The sequence below is a fragment of the Rutilus rutilus genome (assembly GCF_951802725.1).
Source record: "Rutilus rutilus genome assembly, chromosome: 23".
Classification (NCBI taxonomy): domain Eukaryota; kingdom Metazoa; phylum Chordata; class Actinopteri; order Cypriniformes; family Leuciscidae; genus Rutilus; species Rutilus rutilus.
The window spans coordinates 10,558,001-10,577,211 of NC_140233.1; the positions used below are offsets into that span (position 1 = coordinate 10,558,001).

At 37.6% G+C, this 19,211-nt stretch overlaps 1 protein-coding gene across 2 annotated transcripts in view; it reads right to left on the reverse strand.

The window, feature by feature from the left end:
* Positions 1-19,211, reverse strand: part of ntrk3a (neurotrophic tyrosine kinase, receptor, type 3a) — a 205,068-nt gene that overhangs the window by 40,446 nt on the left and 145,411 nt on the right. For both annotated transcript variants that reach the window (XM_084396553.1, XM_084396552.1), the window contains exon 12: positions 2,315-2,503. In XM_084396553.1, coding sequence (XP_084252679.1) covers positions 2,315-2,503 — 189 coding nt within the window. The remainder of the gene's footprint in view (positions 1-2,314; positions 2,504-19,211) is intronic.

The window sequence follows — 19,211 nt, forward strand, 5'->3', positions numbered from 1 at the left end:
GCAACAAAGCAGCACAATATGACTGATGATATTCCATTGCTTTTTGGGGTTCAAAACAGGCTGGAGAATCAGAATTGCATCTTTAGAGGCCTGTAAAATTAAGCTGATTTAACAAAGCTTGCTTAGTTTGGGATTGTCTCCACACTGGAGACAGAACGGGCAAATCAGAGGCACACAGTGCCCGGAAACACAAGGTAGCGCCATTCTCCCCCCCCCCCCATGCACGCCACTGAGAATCCAATTTTGGCTTGATTTGGAAGTCATGGAACCGCTCATAGGAAGTACAGAGAGAATAGAAAGGAGAGAAAGGATGCATTGAGGGAACACAGTCTGCCAGCTCCAGAATAATGTAAAATCCTAAAGACAGATAATTCACAGATTAGTCCGGATCAAGGCCGTGTGGAAGAGAAAACCCATCAGCGCCCCAAAAGGACTAGTGTGAATCCTTTTCTCAGGTGGAAATCAGAAGGTTTGCCAATTGTGCGAAATATTAAAATTACCATATGGAGTCTTTTTCATTCTGGTTAAAGCAGATTAAAATCTATTCAGGAAACTAATCATCAAAGTTCACAGCAAAAAGCCTATATTAAATTAAAATATAAATATTTAAAATTTGTATAATCTTATAGATAACTATCATTTATAAGATTTAGAAAATCAAAAAAAAATATATATATATTGATACAGTAACTTTATTTTTCAAATGAGCATTACATAGTTCAAAATACTGAACAAAACATTCACTTCAAACCCCTTCGAGAGCGCACATAAATTCTTCTTAAATGTGGAGTTATCGACTCAATTTCACACCCTCATGGATCATACTTCACATTTTCTTTCTCAAGCATATGCTTTTGTGTAGAATTCAATCTGTAAGGGACATGAGGGAATTTGCAGCCAACCTAAATTTAAACCAGAGTTCAATTTACTCTGGATATATGACAGTGATGTATCAAAATATGATGAGTATTGCTAAGATTTACACACTCCCTGAGCACACTAAAAATTTAGGCAAGGACAGAAACACCACAAATCACAGTCAATGTTGGTGTCACTCACTGTAATAAGTACGCTTTCATAAGCTTTAAAAATGGCAGCAGTCTTCAGACTTTAATTGAATCAGTTCTGTTTGGAATGATACTCAAGGGGGCAATGAAGAGCTCGGGAATGTCTGCCACCTTCTGTGTGGAACAAAGTCGGATTACGAAAAATGTCTGTTGGTAGGCAGCAGGAATGGGAATTGTGAGTATGCAGTGAAAAAATGTGTATTAAAATTTTAAAGCAGAAATGGCAACATTACAGTGATCCATGATTGAAATGATTCATGATTCAATTCACGATTCATCAATTTACTGATTCACCAATGAATTGATTCACTGATTCTTTCAGCATAAAGGCCCGTTCACATCAAGAACATTAACTATAACGATAAAGATAATTATATTGTTTTAAAAGTCATCACCACAACAACGATAATAACACAATATAACACTGGAATCACTTTCAAAATAAAAATTTCCCAGCTGATGAAGTATAAAAACATTGACAACCATCCTGCTTTTAAGAGACCAGGCATTTAAATAAGCAGATGACAAAACTTCAGCGTGTGCTTACGATAAACAGAAAGCTATCGCACGTTGGTGTGGGCGCTAATATTGTTATCGTGGTAACACTTTACAATAAGGTTCATTAGTTAACATTAGTTAACTACCTTAGTTAGCATTAACTAATAAAGAACAATACTTCTTCAGCATTTATTAATCTTAGTCAATATTAATTTCAACATTTACTAATATGTTATTAAAATCAAAGGTTGTATTTGTTAACATTAGTTAATGCACTGTGAAGTAACATGAACAAACAATGAACAGCTGTATTTAAATTAACTAACATTAACAAAGATAAATAAATACTGTAACAAATGTATTGCTTATTGTTAGTTAATTGTATTTAATACATTAACTAATGAACCTTATTGTAAAGTGTCACCGTTATCATTATAGTTGTTAATGGTATGAACAGACCTTAACAGAACACAGTAACAACTCTTGTTTAAATGCATGTCAAACATGACAAAATGAATGACTTGCGGTTCAGTAAGTGAATCTGAATAATTCACTAACCAGTAATTCAGTTTGATCCAAACTGCCTCACAAGACTCATTTGTTTGGGAATCAAACTACACTGCTTTGTCTGATGCAAGAATGCATACTCAAGAAACAGAATTACATTTTCAGCATTAAAAACATTTTGGTGCCCATTTGGTACTCACAAGTACTCACAAAAAATACATTGGTGCCCATTTGGTACTCACAAGTGGTGGGCTTGTTGCAGTTGTGCCCGTGCCGGAAATACTGTGGGTTCTCGATCACTGGGATACGGGTCATACCGATCACCACAGCGTCAGGCCCAGCGTCCAGGGTACACGGGGTTATGATGCCGTGATTGACGTGGTGGAGGGGGCTGGCGGAGTCTTCTTCACCGCTGATCACAGCCACGGGTCCTGCAGAGAGAAAAAGAGAGCCATCACACAAAATGACATTGGTTGCTTAATGGAAAATGAATGCAGCGTAATACATCTGAGAGGGAAAAGCGGGCAGGCTCATTTGTCAGAATAAACGTTATCTCTTAGAGCTGCGACTGGCCTCTGAGCTCTTCTCTGTCATTTGGTCACACATTAACCGCCTCGGCCCGATCCAACCCCAGAAGCCTCAGCTGCCGTGGCCCCGGGCCACGATAAATACTGACTCCCCAAGTTTCCCAAAGTCCCATCATCGGCTCATTTAGTGGCGTCAACAAAAATACGCCCACATTCAGTTTTGGGCCTCCAAGCTGGCAATAAATAAATGTCAGGCCTAGACAATAAGGAAGGCCTGACGGGTGCCATGAGAGAGTTTCAGGACAGCTGACTAAACCAGCACTTTCCCAATAGGGTCATTGCTGCATTTATGTTATACATTTTTGTATCATTTCTTCCATTATTGTTCCTGATAAATAAAATAAAACAAACATTAAATAAACATTAATTATTTAGGGCTCTATCTTGCACCCAGCGCAATTGACTTTGTACACCGACGCATGTATCATTCCTATTTTGCACCCGCGCACAGCGGACTTTTCCCTCCACAGACGCACGTCGGTAAACTAGCAAATGCATTTGCGCTCCCGGGGGCGGTTCAGCACAAAGAGGAGGCGTGCTCCGGCGCAAACGTTCCCTGATGCTATTTTGCAGGTTTAGAAAACAATTCCGCCACTAAACAGGAAAAACCTAGTCTAAAGTCAGTGGCGCGTTGCGCATGTTATTCATATGCTATTTTAAGGCCGCATGCTTGGCCATAATCAATGTAGTTACTTTGATTCTCTCATCTACACAGAAGCAGCAGTTTTCATTTTTGCAAATCATACATTATTACGATAGATAGATAGATAGATAGATAGATAGATAGATAGATAGATAGATAGATAGATAGATAGATAGATAGATAGATAGATAGATAGATAGACAATTTATTATAAAAGCATACATCTAGCTTACACATTTACCCAAATTATCATACGCCTAATTTGGGTGGGTTTCTCCATCCCCAATGTCACTTCTCTGTGTTTTACGGCCCTGACGAGAACGTCGGTCTCCTCGGCTGTGAACCGCTCCTGGCGTACGCCTGGCAAATCCGCCATTATAATAGCAAACCCCCATGGAACAAACGCACCTGCTCTTAAAGGGAATGTGAGATGTCACTCTGATTGGTTTATTTCACGTTACGCCCAAACCACACCTATGAATAATGAAGCAACTTCAGACCAACCCATTTTAGATTTGCGTCGGACACAAGAGTCATTTATCCCGCCGGTATAATAGCAACAGCGCCCAAGACCCGCCCACAAAGTTACTTGCGTTTCGCGCTTGATACTTGCGTTTCAGATTGTTAAAATAGGGCCCTTAATGTTTAAATACAAACAATGTTGTATATCTTTAAATTTGTAAGTTGTTATATAAATATTTAATATAGCAGACTGTTGAGCTCTGAATAAAGCTCCTTTCACACAGAGATTCCGGAAAATACACGGATAATGTGTCCCGGGATCGTTTGATTTTGGTTCATTCCCGGAATCTGTGAGTGCGTTCACACACATCCCGTAAAGATCCCGTAAAGACACGTGACTTCAGGACGTCAGATGTCAGTTCTGCTGATAACTCCTCTTCGTCATTTCTACACGAAGACGAGTCCATGCTCCCCAGTAGCGCCACTGGGTTTGCCGTGTCATCACTACGACACACCCCTTACGGCATTGGTCCTGGCTTTTGTTAACACAGGGCGCGTTCCGGGACTGATCCCGGCAATGTTACTAGGTCCCGATCTCGGCATCAATCCCGGGACGTGTTTGCGTTCACACAGAAGGCACTCTAGCAATTTTACAGTGTGAAAGGGGCTTAAGTGAGCTAACATTTGAATGCTTTGAATGTTCGACAACATGTTATATTGTGAGAACATACAGAAACACCCAAGAGTTTCAGGGTCGAACTGAAGATTCACATTTAGGCTATTTAGTTCATAAGGTCAGACATCTTGACACAAGGCCAATGAGTGAACTGGATATAGACAGAAAGAGCCAGTTATTATTATTAATTGATGTCATAGTACTCAAAGAAAGCTTAATGTTACAAATAAGCATAGCTGCTTCAGTGTTAGAGACACAAAGACTCATAAGAAAATTATGAAGAAACACGTAGAATATGCATTGGAATTGTTTTTCCCCTCAGGGATTTTCCCCTCCTTTGGAAGGTATCATGACAGGAAGACAGTCGGTAAAGTAAGCCATACTAAAGGAAAAACAAGTAAACAAATCTATAAATGAGCTGAATATTTTGAAATATCTACCGAACGCTTCTCTAATTTGAATGACTACTTTATTAGGAAGCATACCAGTCGTCATTAAGGTTTCATTTGGAATTTAGTTGAACTGCAAAATGAAAAAGACTTTTATCTGATCTTATTCTGCTCTTTGTGAACTTCAATCAGAAATCCAAATGTAATGAGCAGCCGCAAATCGCATTTCTGGCTATAAATTGAGATTACTTTGAGACAATAACAGTGGTCTGCTGTGACACATTTAAGTGGAAATCTTGGGGAAAAGTCTTAATTAGTTTTAGCCTTTAAGACAGGAGACAACGTTCAATGTCAAATGACCCCTGCAGCTAATTGGGTCATTAAAATACTTTTCTTTTCTTTAATTGGAAAGTCTAAAAGCCCCAAAAGAACCATTACAATAATTTTTGTAAATAACAAAAGTCTTAGCCAGGTGAAAAAATAACTAACACGATTACTCCTGTTCTTTCAAACCATCACCCTGATGATAGTCATTACTATTATTATTAATATTATTAATATCATTATTATTCAATGGTTCAAGTCATCCATTCATTTTATCCTCAAAATGAATAGATGTTTTTCATTAGCTCAGTTTTTGCTTATCCGTGCATTAGTAATATTACATATTAAGCCTCAAACTAAAAGCACTCCTTAAAATTCCTCCTTGGTATCTTCAGGTTATACTTAGAGATGTGCAAGGTCAAACGCAGCTGTTAATGCGCTTCAAAATAAATACATAAAGCATATCAAATGGCACTTTCAAAATCCTATTATACAGCTGGCACGGTGAATTGAAGATTGCATTCACTCGATGTTGCCTTTTGGCATTTCGAGTTAGAAACTCCATCAATAAAGTGCTGGAAACAATTTAGGTGGCCGAACAGAAAATGGGTAGCTTCCTCTTGTTGTCATCATCTCTATTGACCTAGACAACTGTGTTTTATCCATAAGTTTCCATTTATTTTAAAGGACATCATTCTCAGACTGTCTGACAAAAAGACAAATATATTCTATATTCCAAAGGATACGTTTTCAGAAATCATTAAAATAACAAAAACACATGTATAAAATAAGCGCATGTATTATCAAGCTGCTTTAAGTGTACTTTGAGGTCTCTGCTGGGACTGAGCACTACATAAAACGCTTAAAAAAACACATTTCAGTGATGAATTATGTTTTTATTCCTTCTTCCCGTACAATGAAAGCCTCAAGGCCAATATTATTTAGTGCCTACAAGGAGACATTATTTGATCTTTTCTTCTATTTATGCATCGGAAGAACAAAGTCAGTTTAATAAGATTGTGAGATGGGCGGAAGAGAACCAGCAAAACCTCCATAAAGACAGTTTCTATGGGGTGGGAGGGGCTAGAATGTAACTGGAAGTGCCTGAAATTAGATTGTTAACGACGGCTGTAAGGATGATATTCAAGAAATAATGTTACATTTTGGTGTGTTCCTCAAACCTATTAAATGCAGAAGAGAGCCCCAATTTCCATTTATATTCATTATATGGAAAAGAGCAGCCTGGACATTCTCCTAAATATTTCTTTTTGTGCTTCACTAAAAAAATTTTTTTTCTCACAGACATGAGAAAATTAACGACAGACTTTTCATTTATGGCTGAAAACACTTTAAATCATTGTGAATATATGCAGCCATGTGTAAAAAAAAAAGTTTTTAAAATGCAGATGATGTGCTTCCCCTTTCTGGGCTGATTATCATACAGAATTCCACTTACAAGAAGTTTTCACACAGTTGTTAATTAGTGCTGAAAATAACTGCGGTAATCCTGCATGAGGACATGCATTACACATGCAAACTCGCACACAAATTATCCCCTTGCTGTATGTATCACAGCAACTTCACACAATTTGTGCCATACGAGTGACAGCACTGCATGATAGACGTGTGTATTGTAACCCAGAATTACAGTGAACTCACTTTTTGTCATCGCAATGATTTTTCCGAAGTATGATAATAGTGGAGCTGTCTAACACATCTAAATGAGGCAGGAGGGACTCATCAAAACCGAGCGCTTTCTGGAACATATGGAACCATCCTAACCACAAATAACTGATTTGAAACCACAATGAAATATATATATATATATATATATATATATATATATATATATATATATATATATATATATATATATTACAACAATTATAAATAAGTATAATAATAATAGTGATAATAATAATAATAATAATAATAATGTATCTAATAGCAATGTTAATAATAATACAAATAGGCCTAATATAATGTTAATAATAATGCAATAGTCCTATTTTTATTATTATTATACTTTTTACTATTATTGAATATATGCACTGAAATTGTACATATGACAATAATTTAACAAAATATTATTATTAAATTATTAATTATAATTAAATTACAATTTTAATTAATTCTATTTTAATTAATTTTTTATATATTATATTATACAATTATTTGTATTTTATTTAATATATTTTGTATTAATATTATATTAATACTAGTTTTAATAATTGTACAAATTAATAATAATAATAATAATAAATGACAAATGTATTGTAATTTTATATAATAATAATTATTAAGTAATATTATTTTATATAATACATATACACTTTAACATACATTATTCAAAATTATTATTATCATTATCATTTCTAGTATATATGTATATAATACATTATTATTATTATTATTATTATTATTTATCTAGCTTAATTTCTTAATTTTCGAACTATGGCAAAGTGTACAATTTTACTTTGTATTTGTAATTTATTTAAAAAAAATCAACCCAATCAACAACCCAAATGAACAAAAAGCGAAAGGCTTCTGAGCAGAATTACATTTTGCGATTGGGTTTTGGGCAAAAACAATATAAACCAGGTTTATCTTCTCACTCATGTTTCTGATATGATCACAGATATATTTTGGAGTGTTTACACATGCAAAACGCATAGTTAGCTAAACATTGGTTATCGTGACAAATCCAGAAGGAAACACGGTTTATCATGACTGAGAATCACACTGCACGCAGTCAGAGACGGGCATAATCAAAACTGATCTCAATCTCTCTGCTCTTTTTTCGAACGTACACTTTTAAACACGCACACACCTGCTGGGACCGATTCTGCGCAAAAGGTGACAGGGACGATTGATCCTGTTTATAAAGGCATCTGAACCCTAGCTGTCTGAAAGCCATTTGCCTGGAGTTGATGTGGCTTCCTTTGATGTTGAAAGTCCACTAAGCACTGTATCTCAGGTAGCTATAAAAGATAAAACAGGCACTATCCATGCCCAATTCTCTCTTATGGCAATTGTGCGCTGATTGCAATGCAAAGCAACCATGCAAGACCAGCACGAATAAATTACTCACATTACTTCCTCTGATCTCACCAATGTGAATTGAAGTGTCTCCTTGACATCAAACCACCTCGTTCGAGAGGGAGAGACAGAGAGAGAGAGAGGTACAGACATGGGAAAAGGGATGATTCATACTTTCCTTAGCATATGAGCCTGATTGGAAGTGGTAGAGCTGGAAAATCAGCCATATAAAAACACTCAAGCCACTTCCTATGGCCGTAATTGCACTGTCCCTTTTGCTCATTCCCGTGCAAACCACTGTAATGGCCTGAAGTCGGTTGCTTTTCTTGTTTTCCTGATCTGTGAATTGCCCAGATATATCTGTGGTGCCCCTTGGTGTCAGCGGCAATGACAAAACTCTTTTGTTGGGTAAACAGAGAATATGAACACAGTGAATCGGCTCCCCGGTGTTCTGACTGCCTGCAAGGCAGACAACAATGCAGTCTTCATCTCGCCACTTTTCTCTTCGAAAACACTCTTCAATAGCGTCTCGGTAAGCATGTCTGGACTCAACAGTTATTTACACAAAACATCCTCAAACATAAAGAAACGCTGGGTGTGAATTGTAGGAATTATTTTCATTGGATTAGACATGAACAGGGAACAAATAAGGAAGTCTTTCAACAAATGACCAATTAACGGAGAAGCTTAACATTCAGAAAATGTACATAATGCAAGAGATATTTTCTTCTATGAGGGTTATATAGAGAGAGATAGATAGATAGATAGATAGATAGATAGATAGATAGATAGATAGATAGATAGATAGATAGATAGATAGATAGATAGATAGATAGATAGATAGATAGATCTGACTATGAATTGTCTAATACTGTTGAGAAGATCTGTTGAGTATAGAAAACTATTTTACAGACATTTGATGCGTTTAAAAGTACCTACCATTCATGCAAGGTTGTTCTTAGGTTAGCATATCTAATATCTCTCTCGAAAAAACAAAACAAAAAAACATGGGACTTAAGCCTCTTATGCTTTTTTATTTTAATGTAACTCAAGTGCACCGTAAAGAAAGTGCCTAATAGACCTCATTTGCTGCTTATTTCCTCTTCAGTGAGGACGGCCCACTATTCACTGACAAGCGCAGAGGAAAAATGGAACGATTATGAGGAGAAATTTTTCATAGAGTGCCTCCTTAAGTAATAAGCAGCTCGTTCGCTCGGTATGAGAGATGGAAATGCGGAAACACTTTGAAAACAGCAGCTTACTAGTTATCACAATTTCATCTCTGTGAAACAGATTAATAGTACAGCAGCTCCTGGAGCCTCAGGTGTACTAAAGACTCGCCGCCCTTTCTAATATGCATTTCAAATACACTTTCCTTGAACATTAGCTACATTTATTAGTGCTCATACTCCGGTTTAGATATTTTAGGGAGTGCAACGAACACTAATAACACCTCACAATGTGCCATTTGTTGAGGAATCTAGTGCTATTTCTTTTCAGACTTACAATTTTACCCCAACCAGACTCGAATTTGCAAGCTTAACTCAAATGCTACATGCTAACCGCTAACCCTCAGTTCTGATTCGTTTATGCACCTATTTTAATAATTTTTTCCCTTCTCAGCTTGTCACAGTATACAGTACTCTTCCAGCACAAATCAACAACGGCATGATTAGCTCCCTATGTCATAAAACAATGTTAGCACCTTCGCTAGTCAACAAAACAGAGTCCCGGTACAGGAAGCATTAATATCCCCTGCCAGCACCTCTGCAGTCGGGCCAAACAATGAAAAACCGGCTGGAACATAAAGGCAGTCAGTCATCTTTATGTTTCTTAACAAAGTAGGCCATAGTCACAACATTCAATGTGCATTTTGTTTATAGCTGTATAAACGCCCGTGGAGCTGGAGGGGAAGGACAGGACAGCCGCTTCGCCCTGAAGGGACAGATGAAGAAGCAAATAGTGACCAAATCTCCGCAAACATAAATCTGTCAGACACACACACACAACATTAGCAAGATAAAGGACACTAGCACAAGACTGAAACCTCTTTGTATCTGAACAGCTAAAGGTTGGTTCTTATTATAAAGGAGAAAAACGATTCTTTGCAACTATGATGGCAGGCGCTATTATTTTGATTTTAGCAAAAATAAGATTGTGAAGAATAGAAGTGCAGCTCAGTACACTTTCTTAAAGTGATAGTTCACCCAAAATTGTAGCCCATACAAGACGTGCACAATCAATAGATTATACATGTATTTTAATATACGAATAAATTGTAAATAAAAATAAATATAAAGTCATATATTTAAAGCCTGGGACGATGAAAAATAGATGCAATTTAAAATAAAGTTCTATATTTAAATTCATAGACTAATATTATTATTATTTATGGATGGATGGATTGATGGATAGAAGTAGGTCAGTCAGGCAGATAGAACGATAGATAGAACGATAGAATGATAGACAGAAAGATAGAACGATCGAACGATAGATAGATAGATAGATAGATAGATAGATAGATAGATAGATAGATAGATAGATAGATAGATAGATAGATAGATAGATAGATAGATCTGACTATGAATTGTCTAATACTGTTGAGAAGATCTGTTGAGTATAGAAAACTATTTTACAGACATTTGATGCGTTTAAAAGTACCTTTTAGGTTTGGCCAATGGACTGGGACCATGGGTGTATAAGAGCACGGGGTGCCAGTCGCAGGTGTGTGTCATCTTCCGGGGCCGTGACGTGAGTGTTGACGTGTATTGTCAGTCATAAAGACCGCTGAAGCTCCTGAGCCACTGACTGTGCTGTTTACTGGTGTGTTGCGGGTTAGAGAATTGAATGTGGACATTTGAGACGGTTAAGGAAAGCATGTATGTACGACGACGTTTGTGTAATGAGGTTTCTATGGGTTGCTTCTGAGCGGGTACTAATTTGTATGCTTTACATAGTCTAAAGTCTATCCGCACTCTCCGCCGACGAGTTTATCGGGGATATCTGGCTCCATGCATCGCTAGAATTCGGGATATTAATCCCGGTGCAACATGTTCTATCGTGAGAATACTTGCTCGAGCCTGAAGTCAGGGGAGAATGAATGGCAGTGTAACATTTTCTGTTTTGTTTTTAGGCGATGGCGGCATTCTGATCAAGTGCTATGCTCTGTGCCTCCTCATAAAGTTGCTGTTCTGTTTCCACTGGATTATTCCGTGTCTAGCACGGGCCTGATATGCTTCCAATGAGCTTTTCATGTTGTTTTTAAGTGAACTTTCTGAGCTTCCTAAGCTCTGTTGCGGAAGTGTGTCTCAGTGATATGCTTTAAGTTCCTTTTGTTTTTCTTTTATGGTTTAATTTCTTTAATTGGTTTCAAATGGTTTGGTATTTCTGAATTTGTATTTTTGTTTCAATTCATTTATTGTGATTATTGGATATATATTGATTTCATCTAACCATTATTACGGTTGAGCTATACTGCCAAATTTATTTAATTATTTGTTTATAGTTCTTTAATTTGAGTTTGTTTATGCTTTGGTTTTTTTGTCAATTGTGATTTAGATCTGCGTAGACCCGGGTGGGACCGAGTAGTTGGTTCCTGCCTGGAACTACAGTTAATTTAGACTTTATATTGTCAAATTATTGTTTTGCTTATGCATATCTCTACTTCATCTTAATGTCCATTTCTCTCTTGTTGTCGGCAGGATCTGGGCACCCGGGGGCAGACGAGTGACCTTCTTTGGGTGGTGGCATCCTTCACTGTGTGTCGTGCTCTTCACTGACATTAGTCGGTGTGTGTGCTAGTGTGTGTGCACTGTGATTTGAGTGATTTTCATTATTTAAGGGTGATATTCTTTCTGCGACTGCCCCTGTTGGTAAGCCCCCGTTCCTTTGCCAGTAATACTTGAACTTCCCAAATGAGATGAGTGTGGCTGTCTGTCAATGCCTCTTTTAAAGGGATACTCCACTTTAAAATGAACATTCTGTCATCATATATTCACCCTCATGTTGTTTCAAACCTGTATGAATTTCTTTCTTCTGCTGAACAGAAAGGAAGATATTTAGAAGAATGTCAGTAACCAGACTGGTCTCTGGTCTCATTGACTTCCATAGTAGGAAAAAAATATACTATGGAAGTCAATGAGACCAGAAACTGTCTGGTTACTGATATTCTTCTAAATATCTTCCTTTCTGTTCGGCAGAAGAAAGAAATTCATACAGATTTGAAACAACATGAGGGTGAGTATATGATGACAGAATTTTCATTTTAAAGTGGAGTATCCCTTTAAATTGTCTATGCCTCTTTTAACTGTCAATAAAATATTTTTGTATGTCGGAAAGTGATAACAACTTGAGTTTGCTGAGCCCGTGTATAATTGGTGCTCCGCCTCACCCTATAGTACCCGCTCTGCCACAGATAGATAGATAGATAGATAGATAGAACAATGGATGGATGGATATTAAATGTTTGTCTATGCTTCACAGCTATGTTGTTGTTGTTCACGTCAAACAAATATTCTCTTTCCTTTTATGTTAACTCTCAAGGACACTGACATGTTTAGCTTTGTTCGCTCAAGGTCTGCCGTTTAAGATGCAATGTGAAGAACAGACAGAAGATGACATGGACTCAAAAACCCGCTTCCAGAGAACGGTCCATGTTAACACACCGGTCTCACATTTATGCGTAATGCTCACATGTACATTCACTACAAACCATGCAATATTTCGAACGTGCGAATCACAACAACGTGCAAAGGCTTACATACAGTACCGGCACTGCTGAAGTGTTTCACGCTCAGCAAATTCCCCTGGTTAGGACACAGTACTGCAAACTGCAACGCTCTGTTTGAGACTCAAAGGATCCTCATAGCTTATGACTTTCTCGGACGTAATTATCTCTGAATGTAATCAGTTAGACAATCAAATCAAAGCAGTCAATATTTTGTCATGTATTATTAATTTGAAGTCAATATTTTAAATTAATAAAATTGTGCTAATGAAAATCCAACCACAGAAAAAAAGAAAGAGAAAACAATCGCTGTCCCAAGTGACTAGCTGCTAGCATGAGCGCACATCTCTCCATCATATGAGTCACAGCATTGCTTTAAAATTCTGCCCACGGGTATCGCGGTTTCATTCTCCTTCATTATGTCAACTGGCAGTGTGTAATGGCACCCCTAGGGGACTGGAGGTCCTCGTCGCGTGTAACCTTGTAGTGACCCTGTGACGTCTCGAGCATATCGCAATTGGCAACTGACCAGCTTGTGTCCTAAATGGAAAAATGAAATATAGCCATATGTTTGGGCTGCCAATATTCCTACAACTCCAGGAGCGATTTTGTAAAGTGACGCAAGATCTGTGACAGTAAATCAGAGTGCGGTATCGCTCAGGTGCACCTGACGCCTCTATACGGTATTTTACCCTCAGAGACCCCCCTCTGGTGAATCTTAGATAGAGGAATAGAGGAACCGGAGGAAGGGAGGGAGAAAGGGAGAAAGAGAGAAAGAGAGCAAAGAACACATATCAACTGGAATGGTGACAGCCACACACATTCATCGCACAAGGAAAACATTTGGCTGATTGTACGCACCGCAGTGAGGCTTCACATGGCTGGCAGGTGTTTGATTCCTGTGGAATGCTAATGACCCTGATCTCCCAGAAGAAGAAGAAGAGGAGAGAGAGAGAGAGAGAGAGAGAGAGAGAGAGAGAGAGAGAGAGAGAGAGAGAGAGAGAGAGGCTGATTGTTGAAATGAAAATCTGACTTGAGAGATGAGCAATAATGTAACTGACTACAAAACCTGCCCACAAAAAGTGCATAGCAATCTTTTGGCGTGTTTAGGTCGTGTCAGAATGATCTTATTTATGAGCTGAACGCACATGAGCTCCACCAAGTCGGCATGAAATGGAAATTCACCCAATCTATTTTTTAAATGCATGTCATTGATCTTATTGTGAATGATTCATCAATGCATACATTTTACATTGTAATTTTTAATCAAAATGTCATGACTCAATCTTACTCGATCTTTAAAAGCATTGCGAAATGTTCAAGAAGCTACACAATCTCATTTTGCAGCCTGGGTTGTACGTTATATCGCAACTTTTAAGTTAATACCACTGCGAAACCTGTTCCTTTCTTTTCAATTAAAGATTTGCGGTGTAAACAAGTTGTACATTTTTACGGTACCATTTAGTTTCTAGCTTGACAGACACAACTCACAGGGTTCTCAAGTCTCACGCATTGGCCGTGAGACACACGCAATTCAACCAGTTCACACGCTCACACGCCACACCGTGTATTTCTCACGCTGAAAAGGCAATGCCAACCAAGTTGTCCTGCAAGCTTTATATATAACGTTGTATACGAGGCAAAGGCACACAATGTGAAGTTTCCTGCCGCCAGCACGTATCTCGGCCAGATTGCGTTCGTTACTAGGCAACATAGATGCGCGAACACACGGAAGTTGACGGAACATTCTCGGCCACCGTACGTTCGTTACTAGCAGAGAATGTCTAATATGGCGAGAAGTTTCACTCTCAGTACACTTCCGGCTTCTGAACTGGTTGCAGTTCCTCTCTGATTCCATATGAGGGCGCTCACAGGACGAGTGCAGAATGAATGGAGGTCTATGGCGCTATACCAATAAAAATCCACTTTTCTCAGGATATAATTTTTTGTCTAGTAATTTGAATGTTGTATTCGAAAGGAGATGCAAATAAATTACACATTGCTGGGTGTTAGATTTTTTTGAGTCACTTATTTGCTTTAAAAAGTATTTTAAAGTGTCAATGACGTCATACACGTACGACCAGAGATACTGCTTAACGGCAATCCTTCACTCACTCTGGTGCTTTCGCGCTCTGGACTTTCTTTTCACTCGAGGCATCGACAACACAGCTGACACAGGTAAACACACCTGCTAGAAGAGTTTTTGTTTCGTTTGTTTCTGGTCCCGCTGCGGATGACACGATGCCATCAAGCGGTATCTCTGGTCGTAATCAGTCCTTCACTGACCAATCAGCGTTCATTAGCAGAATGCTAGCGTGTTATGGGCAACAACAACTCAACCTGTAAGAAATCAAAAGGACATAAGTACTCGTTCATTCAACTTTCGACCTATATCCCATGTTGAACTTGCAAAATCTACAATCAGATCTGAGATTTCTCAACGGCAATCGGGTGAAAGAGGCAAATTTAGCTGTCTAGCCCCATTGACTCCCATTCATTTTGCACTCATGGCGATCGCCCCCAGTGGAACTCTGGTGGTACTACAACCAAAATTCGGTACAATAGAGCTTAATAGGGAGTGGGCAGGCTCTCCGTAGACGGGCTCTGTTACTAGGTAACCAACAACATCGCGCGAACACGTCGTGATGGAGAAGGCAAGTTGGAAGAAAGCTCGTCTAACATTTTTAGGCTAGATAGAACATTTAATATATAGCCCATCGTATACATTATTATTGATGCAGCCAAAAACTCTACAACTAGAAAAAAAAAGAGCTATAGAGAGTATTTTGCTAAACATGTGTACTATATTACATATTTATTATATTTTTACTTATATCATTAAATAAAGTTGTTATTATAATAAAAAAAAATGCATTATATTTAATCTGAGTTATTTTTAACCTTAAATAATACTGCCAGCTGATGTTTACAGCATTAGGTGAGTTGTTTTTTTCTTGAGAAAAATGAATGCCTATCTTGTGTAGCCTACCTAATATTTATCCAAATGAGTCAATATTAAATCAAATCACAATAATTGAATTTAATTGAAATAATAAAAAAGCATAGCTTACCAGAAATTGTACCATGTAAACATTGTAACATGTTGTCACTAAACCTAATAAAATTCAGTTTAGTTACTAAAATGTTTTGGCAATCACAATACACTTATTGTGATGCAATAAAAAAAATTTACAGCCCCCCCAATCCCCCCTAACAACCCTTGTCATTTATCAGATTTTCCAATTGTTATAATTTCAATTTGTGCTGGTTAATTATGAACAATGGGTAAAATTGGGGGGCGGGGACGGGCGAGGGCGGGGCTCCATTAGGACTCCTCCCCTAACCGCATGTGATCTCACTCCAAGCTTTTGATAAAACTTGAGAACCCTGTAACTCATATAGCTGGTTTATGAAAGACTTGACCAAACTACATTTCCTATAATGCGCATTTTTCATTAGGCTGCATTAGCATTAAATGCTAAACAGCTTCCTGTTTTTGTCAGGAAGAACGAAAAAATTTGAAATTGTCCAGAGAACCTATTTTATTCAGACTAAAAGCACAAAATTTGATATCACAAGTGTCTTTAGAGTTACATGATTCATAGCAATCACAATATATTTCAAAATAGTTAGCATTAGCAATTAGCCATTCTCAGTTTGAGACCAGCAGGTTTTAAGGTCCGAAGCGGAGCTAATTTCTCCGGTCTGCCTGCCTATTGTACAGTTAAAACTCTGGTGGAAAGGTGTCTCTATATGGGGTGCATTGTCAAAATGGAATCCTGCCGGTAAACTGCCTATTATATTTTAGAGAGAGAGAAGCTGAGACGAGTGCTGTAGACGGGTGTAGAGATAGGCAAACAGGAAGAGAGGCCACGGGGGAGTTGAGGGGACAGAGAGATGGACAGAAGGAAGATAAACTATCAGAAAGAGGAGAGCTGAGCGCCAGGAGGGACCACACGGGGCCAGGACCCTCATTTGTTAGCCACCCAGGCAGACGAGACTCCTGTGTGCTTTTATTGAACCGTGTCTTCCTGATAGATCTCTACTGCCCATGTAGAGGGGATGGGAGACAATGACCTGTTCTGACTATGAGTCGTGCAATCCACTTCCTGTTTTGGTGCCGCCCACCCCCCCCCGTCACATGTTCCTGTATTCTCCCTCTCCTCTACTGCTCGGAACGGACTGCTTACTCCACACTGTATATATTGACACATAAAACAAAATATAATAATCATAATATATGCATAAACCACAGTTAAAACTTAACCAACTTTTTTTTTTCATTTTTTTTTTTTTTCATTAAAATGACTTAGTTATGCAAACCATGATTGAGAATAGAATGTCTGCATGAATTACAGCGATGGAAATTTAGTGGGAAAAGGTGATTAATTATGAAAGCAAAAAATCGTCCTAAAAAACATGCTTAATTTTCTTTATATAATTATTTTAAAAAATCGTCTCTGATTTTTGAGTGAGCTGTGACCTGGATATTTTCTCATGAGATTCATCCATATAGTTCACGGAGTACAGTCCACTAATTATATATATATAAAAAAAGCCCACTGTAAAAATAAGTTGCTGCATTACATTTTTAAGTACAATCAACTTATATGTTTAAGTAATTTCAACTTAAATTACATTAAACTGACTTTAAAAAAATGAGTAGAATCTTGGATAACTTTATTTAACAATTTTTCATTTTTAATTCAACTTAAAAAACAACAACATCTGATCATATAATAAGTCAATAATAAGAAAAACCCTGATTGGCATTACTTTTAGTTCATTACTCTTACTGGAAATGGAAGGTTGAGTCAAGCATGTTGCATTATGGGATATACATACCTCAATATATTCTGTTGTTCACTGCAATTTTGCAAGATGTACTAAATAGGTCATTCAGGTATTCAGAATATGCATGCATGCATAATATACACAGTGGACATGTTCTATACAGCAGAATAAAAAGAGTATTGTGGTAGTCAGCTATTTTGAACCAAGAAAAAGGAACATCTTCCTCTCACCTGTCTGTAAGACTCCCTGCCTTCCTCCCTCACTCACTCCCTATCATGCCCATTTCTCCAGTGTCATTTCTTTTCAAAAGCTCCTCTCCCTTTGCTTTAGATGGCAGGTGCATGACCAAATGAATACAGATTCTGTGGATGTCTCAGCATGACGGCGCCTAATCAGACGGCTCACAGGCAGTGTGAACACACTTAAACACACCTTCCCTTGCCCTCTATCAGCTCCATCCTCTCCCACAAGCTTCACGTGAAACGTGTGTATCTCCCCCATCAACGAGGGAGACGGAGAAAACAAGGCAGAGAAAAGCCAGGAGGTGACCCATGATAAATATGAGGGTCGTGTCGCTCCGTTCTAGCTGGTTCATGGATCTGCACAGGCCTGGATTCTCAATTGTGTCTCTTGGGAATAATGCTGAATGTGAGTGTGTCTAGCGATAAGAGAATGTGCAATGTCTTTTTGCTCGGAAACACTGATACTAGAATGTTCTTCAGCTGTGAAAATGCGTATCTGAAAGGCCCTAACAAACTTCCCTGACAAACTAAACAAAAACAAGTCTAGTGAAAATTGCTGCTGATATTATTATGGAACCTTTGACTTATACTTTTAATTTCACTGCTGGGCTAGACACCGTCCCAAAGGGCAGAAAGTCTGCCTTCATTATTCCCCGCCAATTGTTGTTTTATCACCTAAAGGATTTTATACACCAGCTTATTGTGGTTTAAACAAAAAATATGAATGTTTTTCAGCAGCCGGGAGAGTCATAAGAGATATTTTAGGACTTTACACTTAAAATAGTTGAATGTTTCTTTGTTTGTGTATATTGCTGATTGTAATTCAGATAATTAAAGAAATCAGCAGTTTTCGGGGTACAGACTGTCCCGTCAGACTCTTTAGTCTGAGGAAAATAATATGGACATTACCTTTTCTCGGCAAATAAATAAATATGTATGATTTTTTTATACTGTAGCTTGTCAGCATTTTAATATTTTAATTCATTTAGTGTGACAATTTAATTTGATCAAATATTCAATTTAGTCTCACAATTAATATGATCAGCCATGAATCTGTCATTGACCTAATAATACTAATAATAAATGTTATTTTAAAATATTAATATAAAAAATATATAAATATGTTCTACTGTAGAAAATAATGTTTTATTATTGAAGTTATTATTATAAATAATTAAATAAATAATGAATAAATAAAACTATGTTTTGTAGAAAACAATTCACAATATAATAATAATAATAATACATATTATTTGA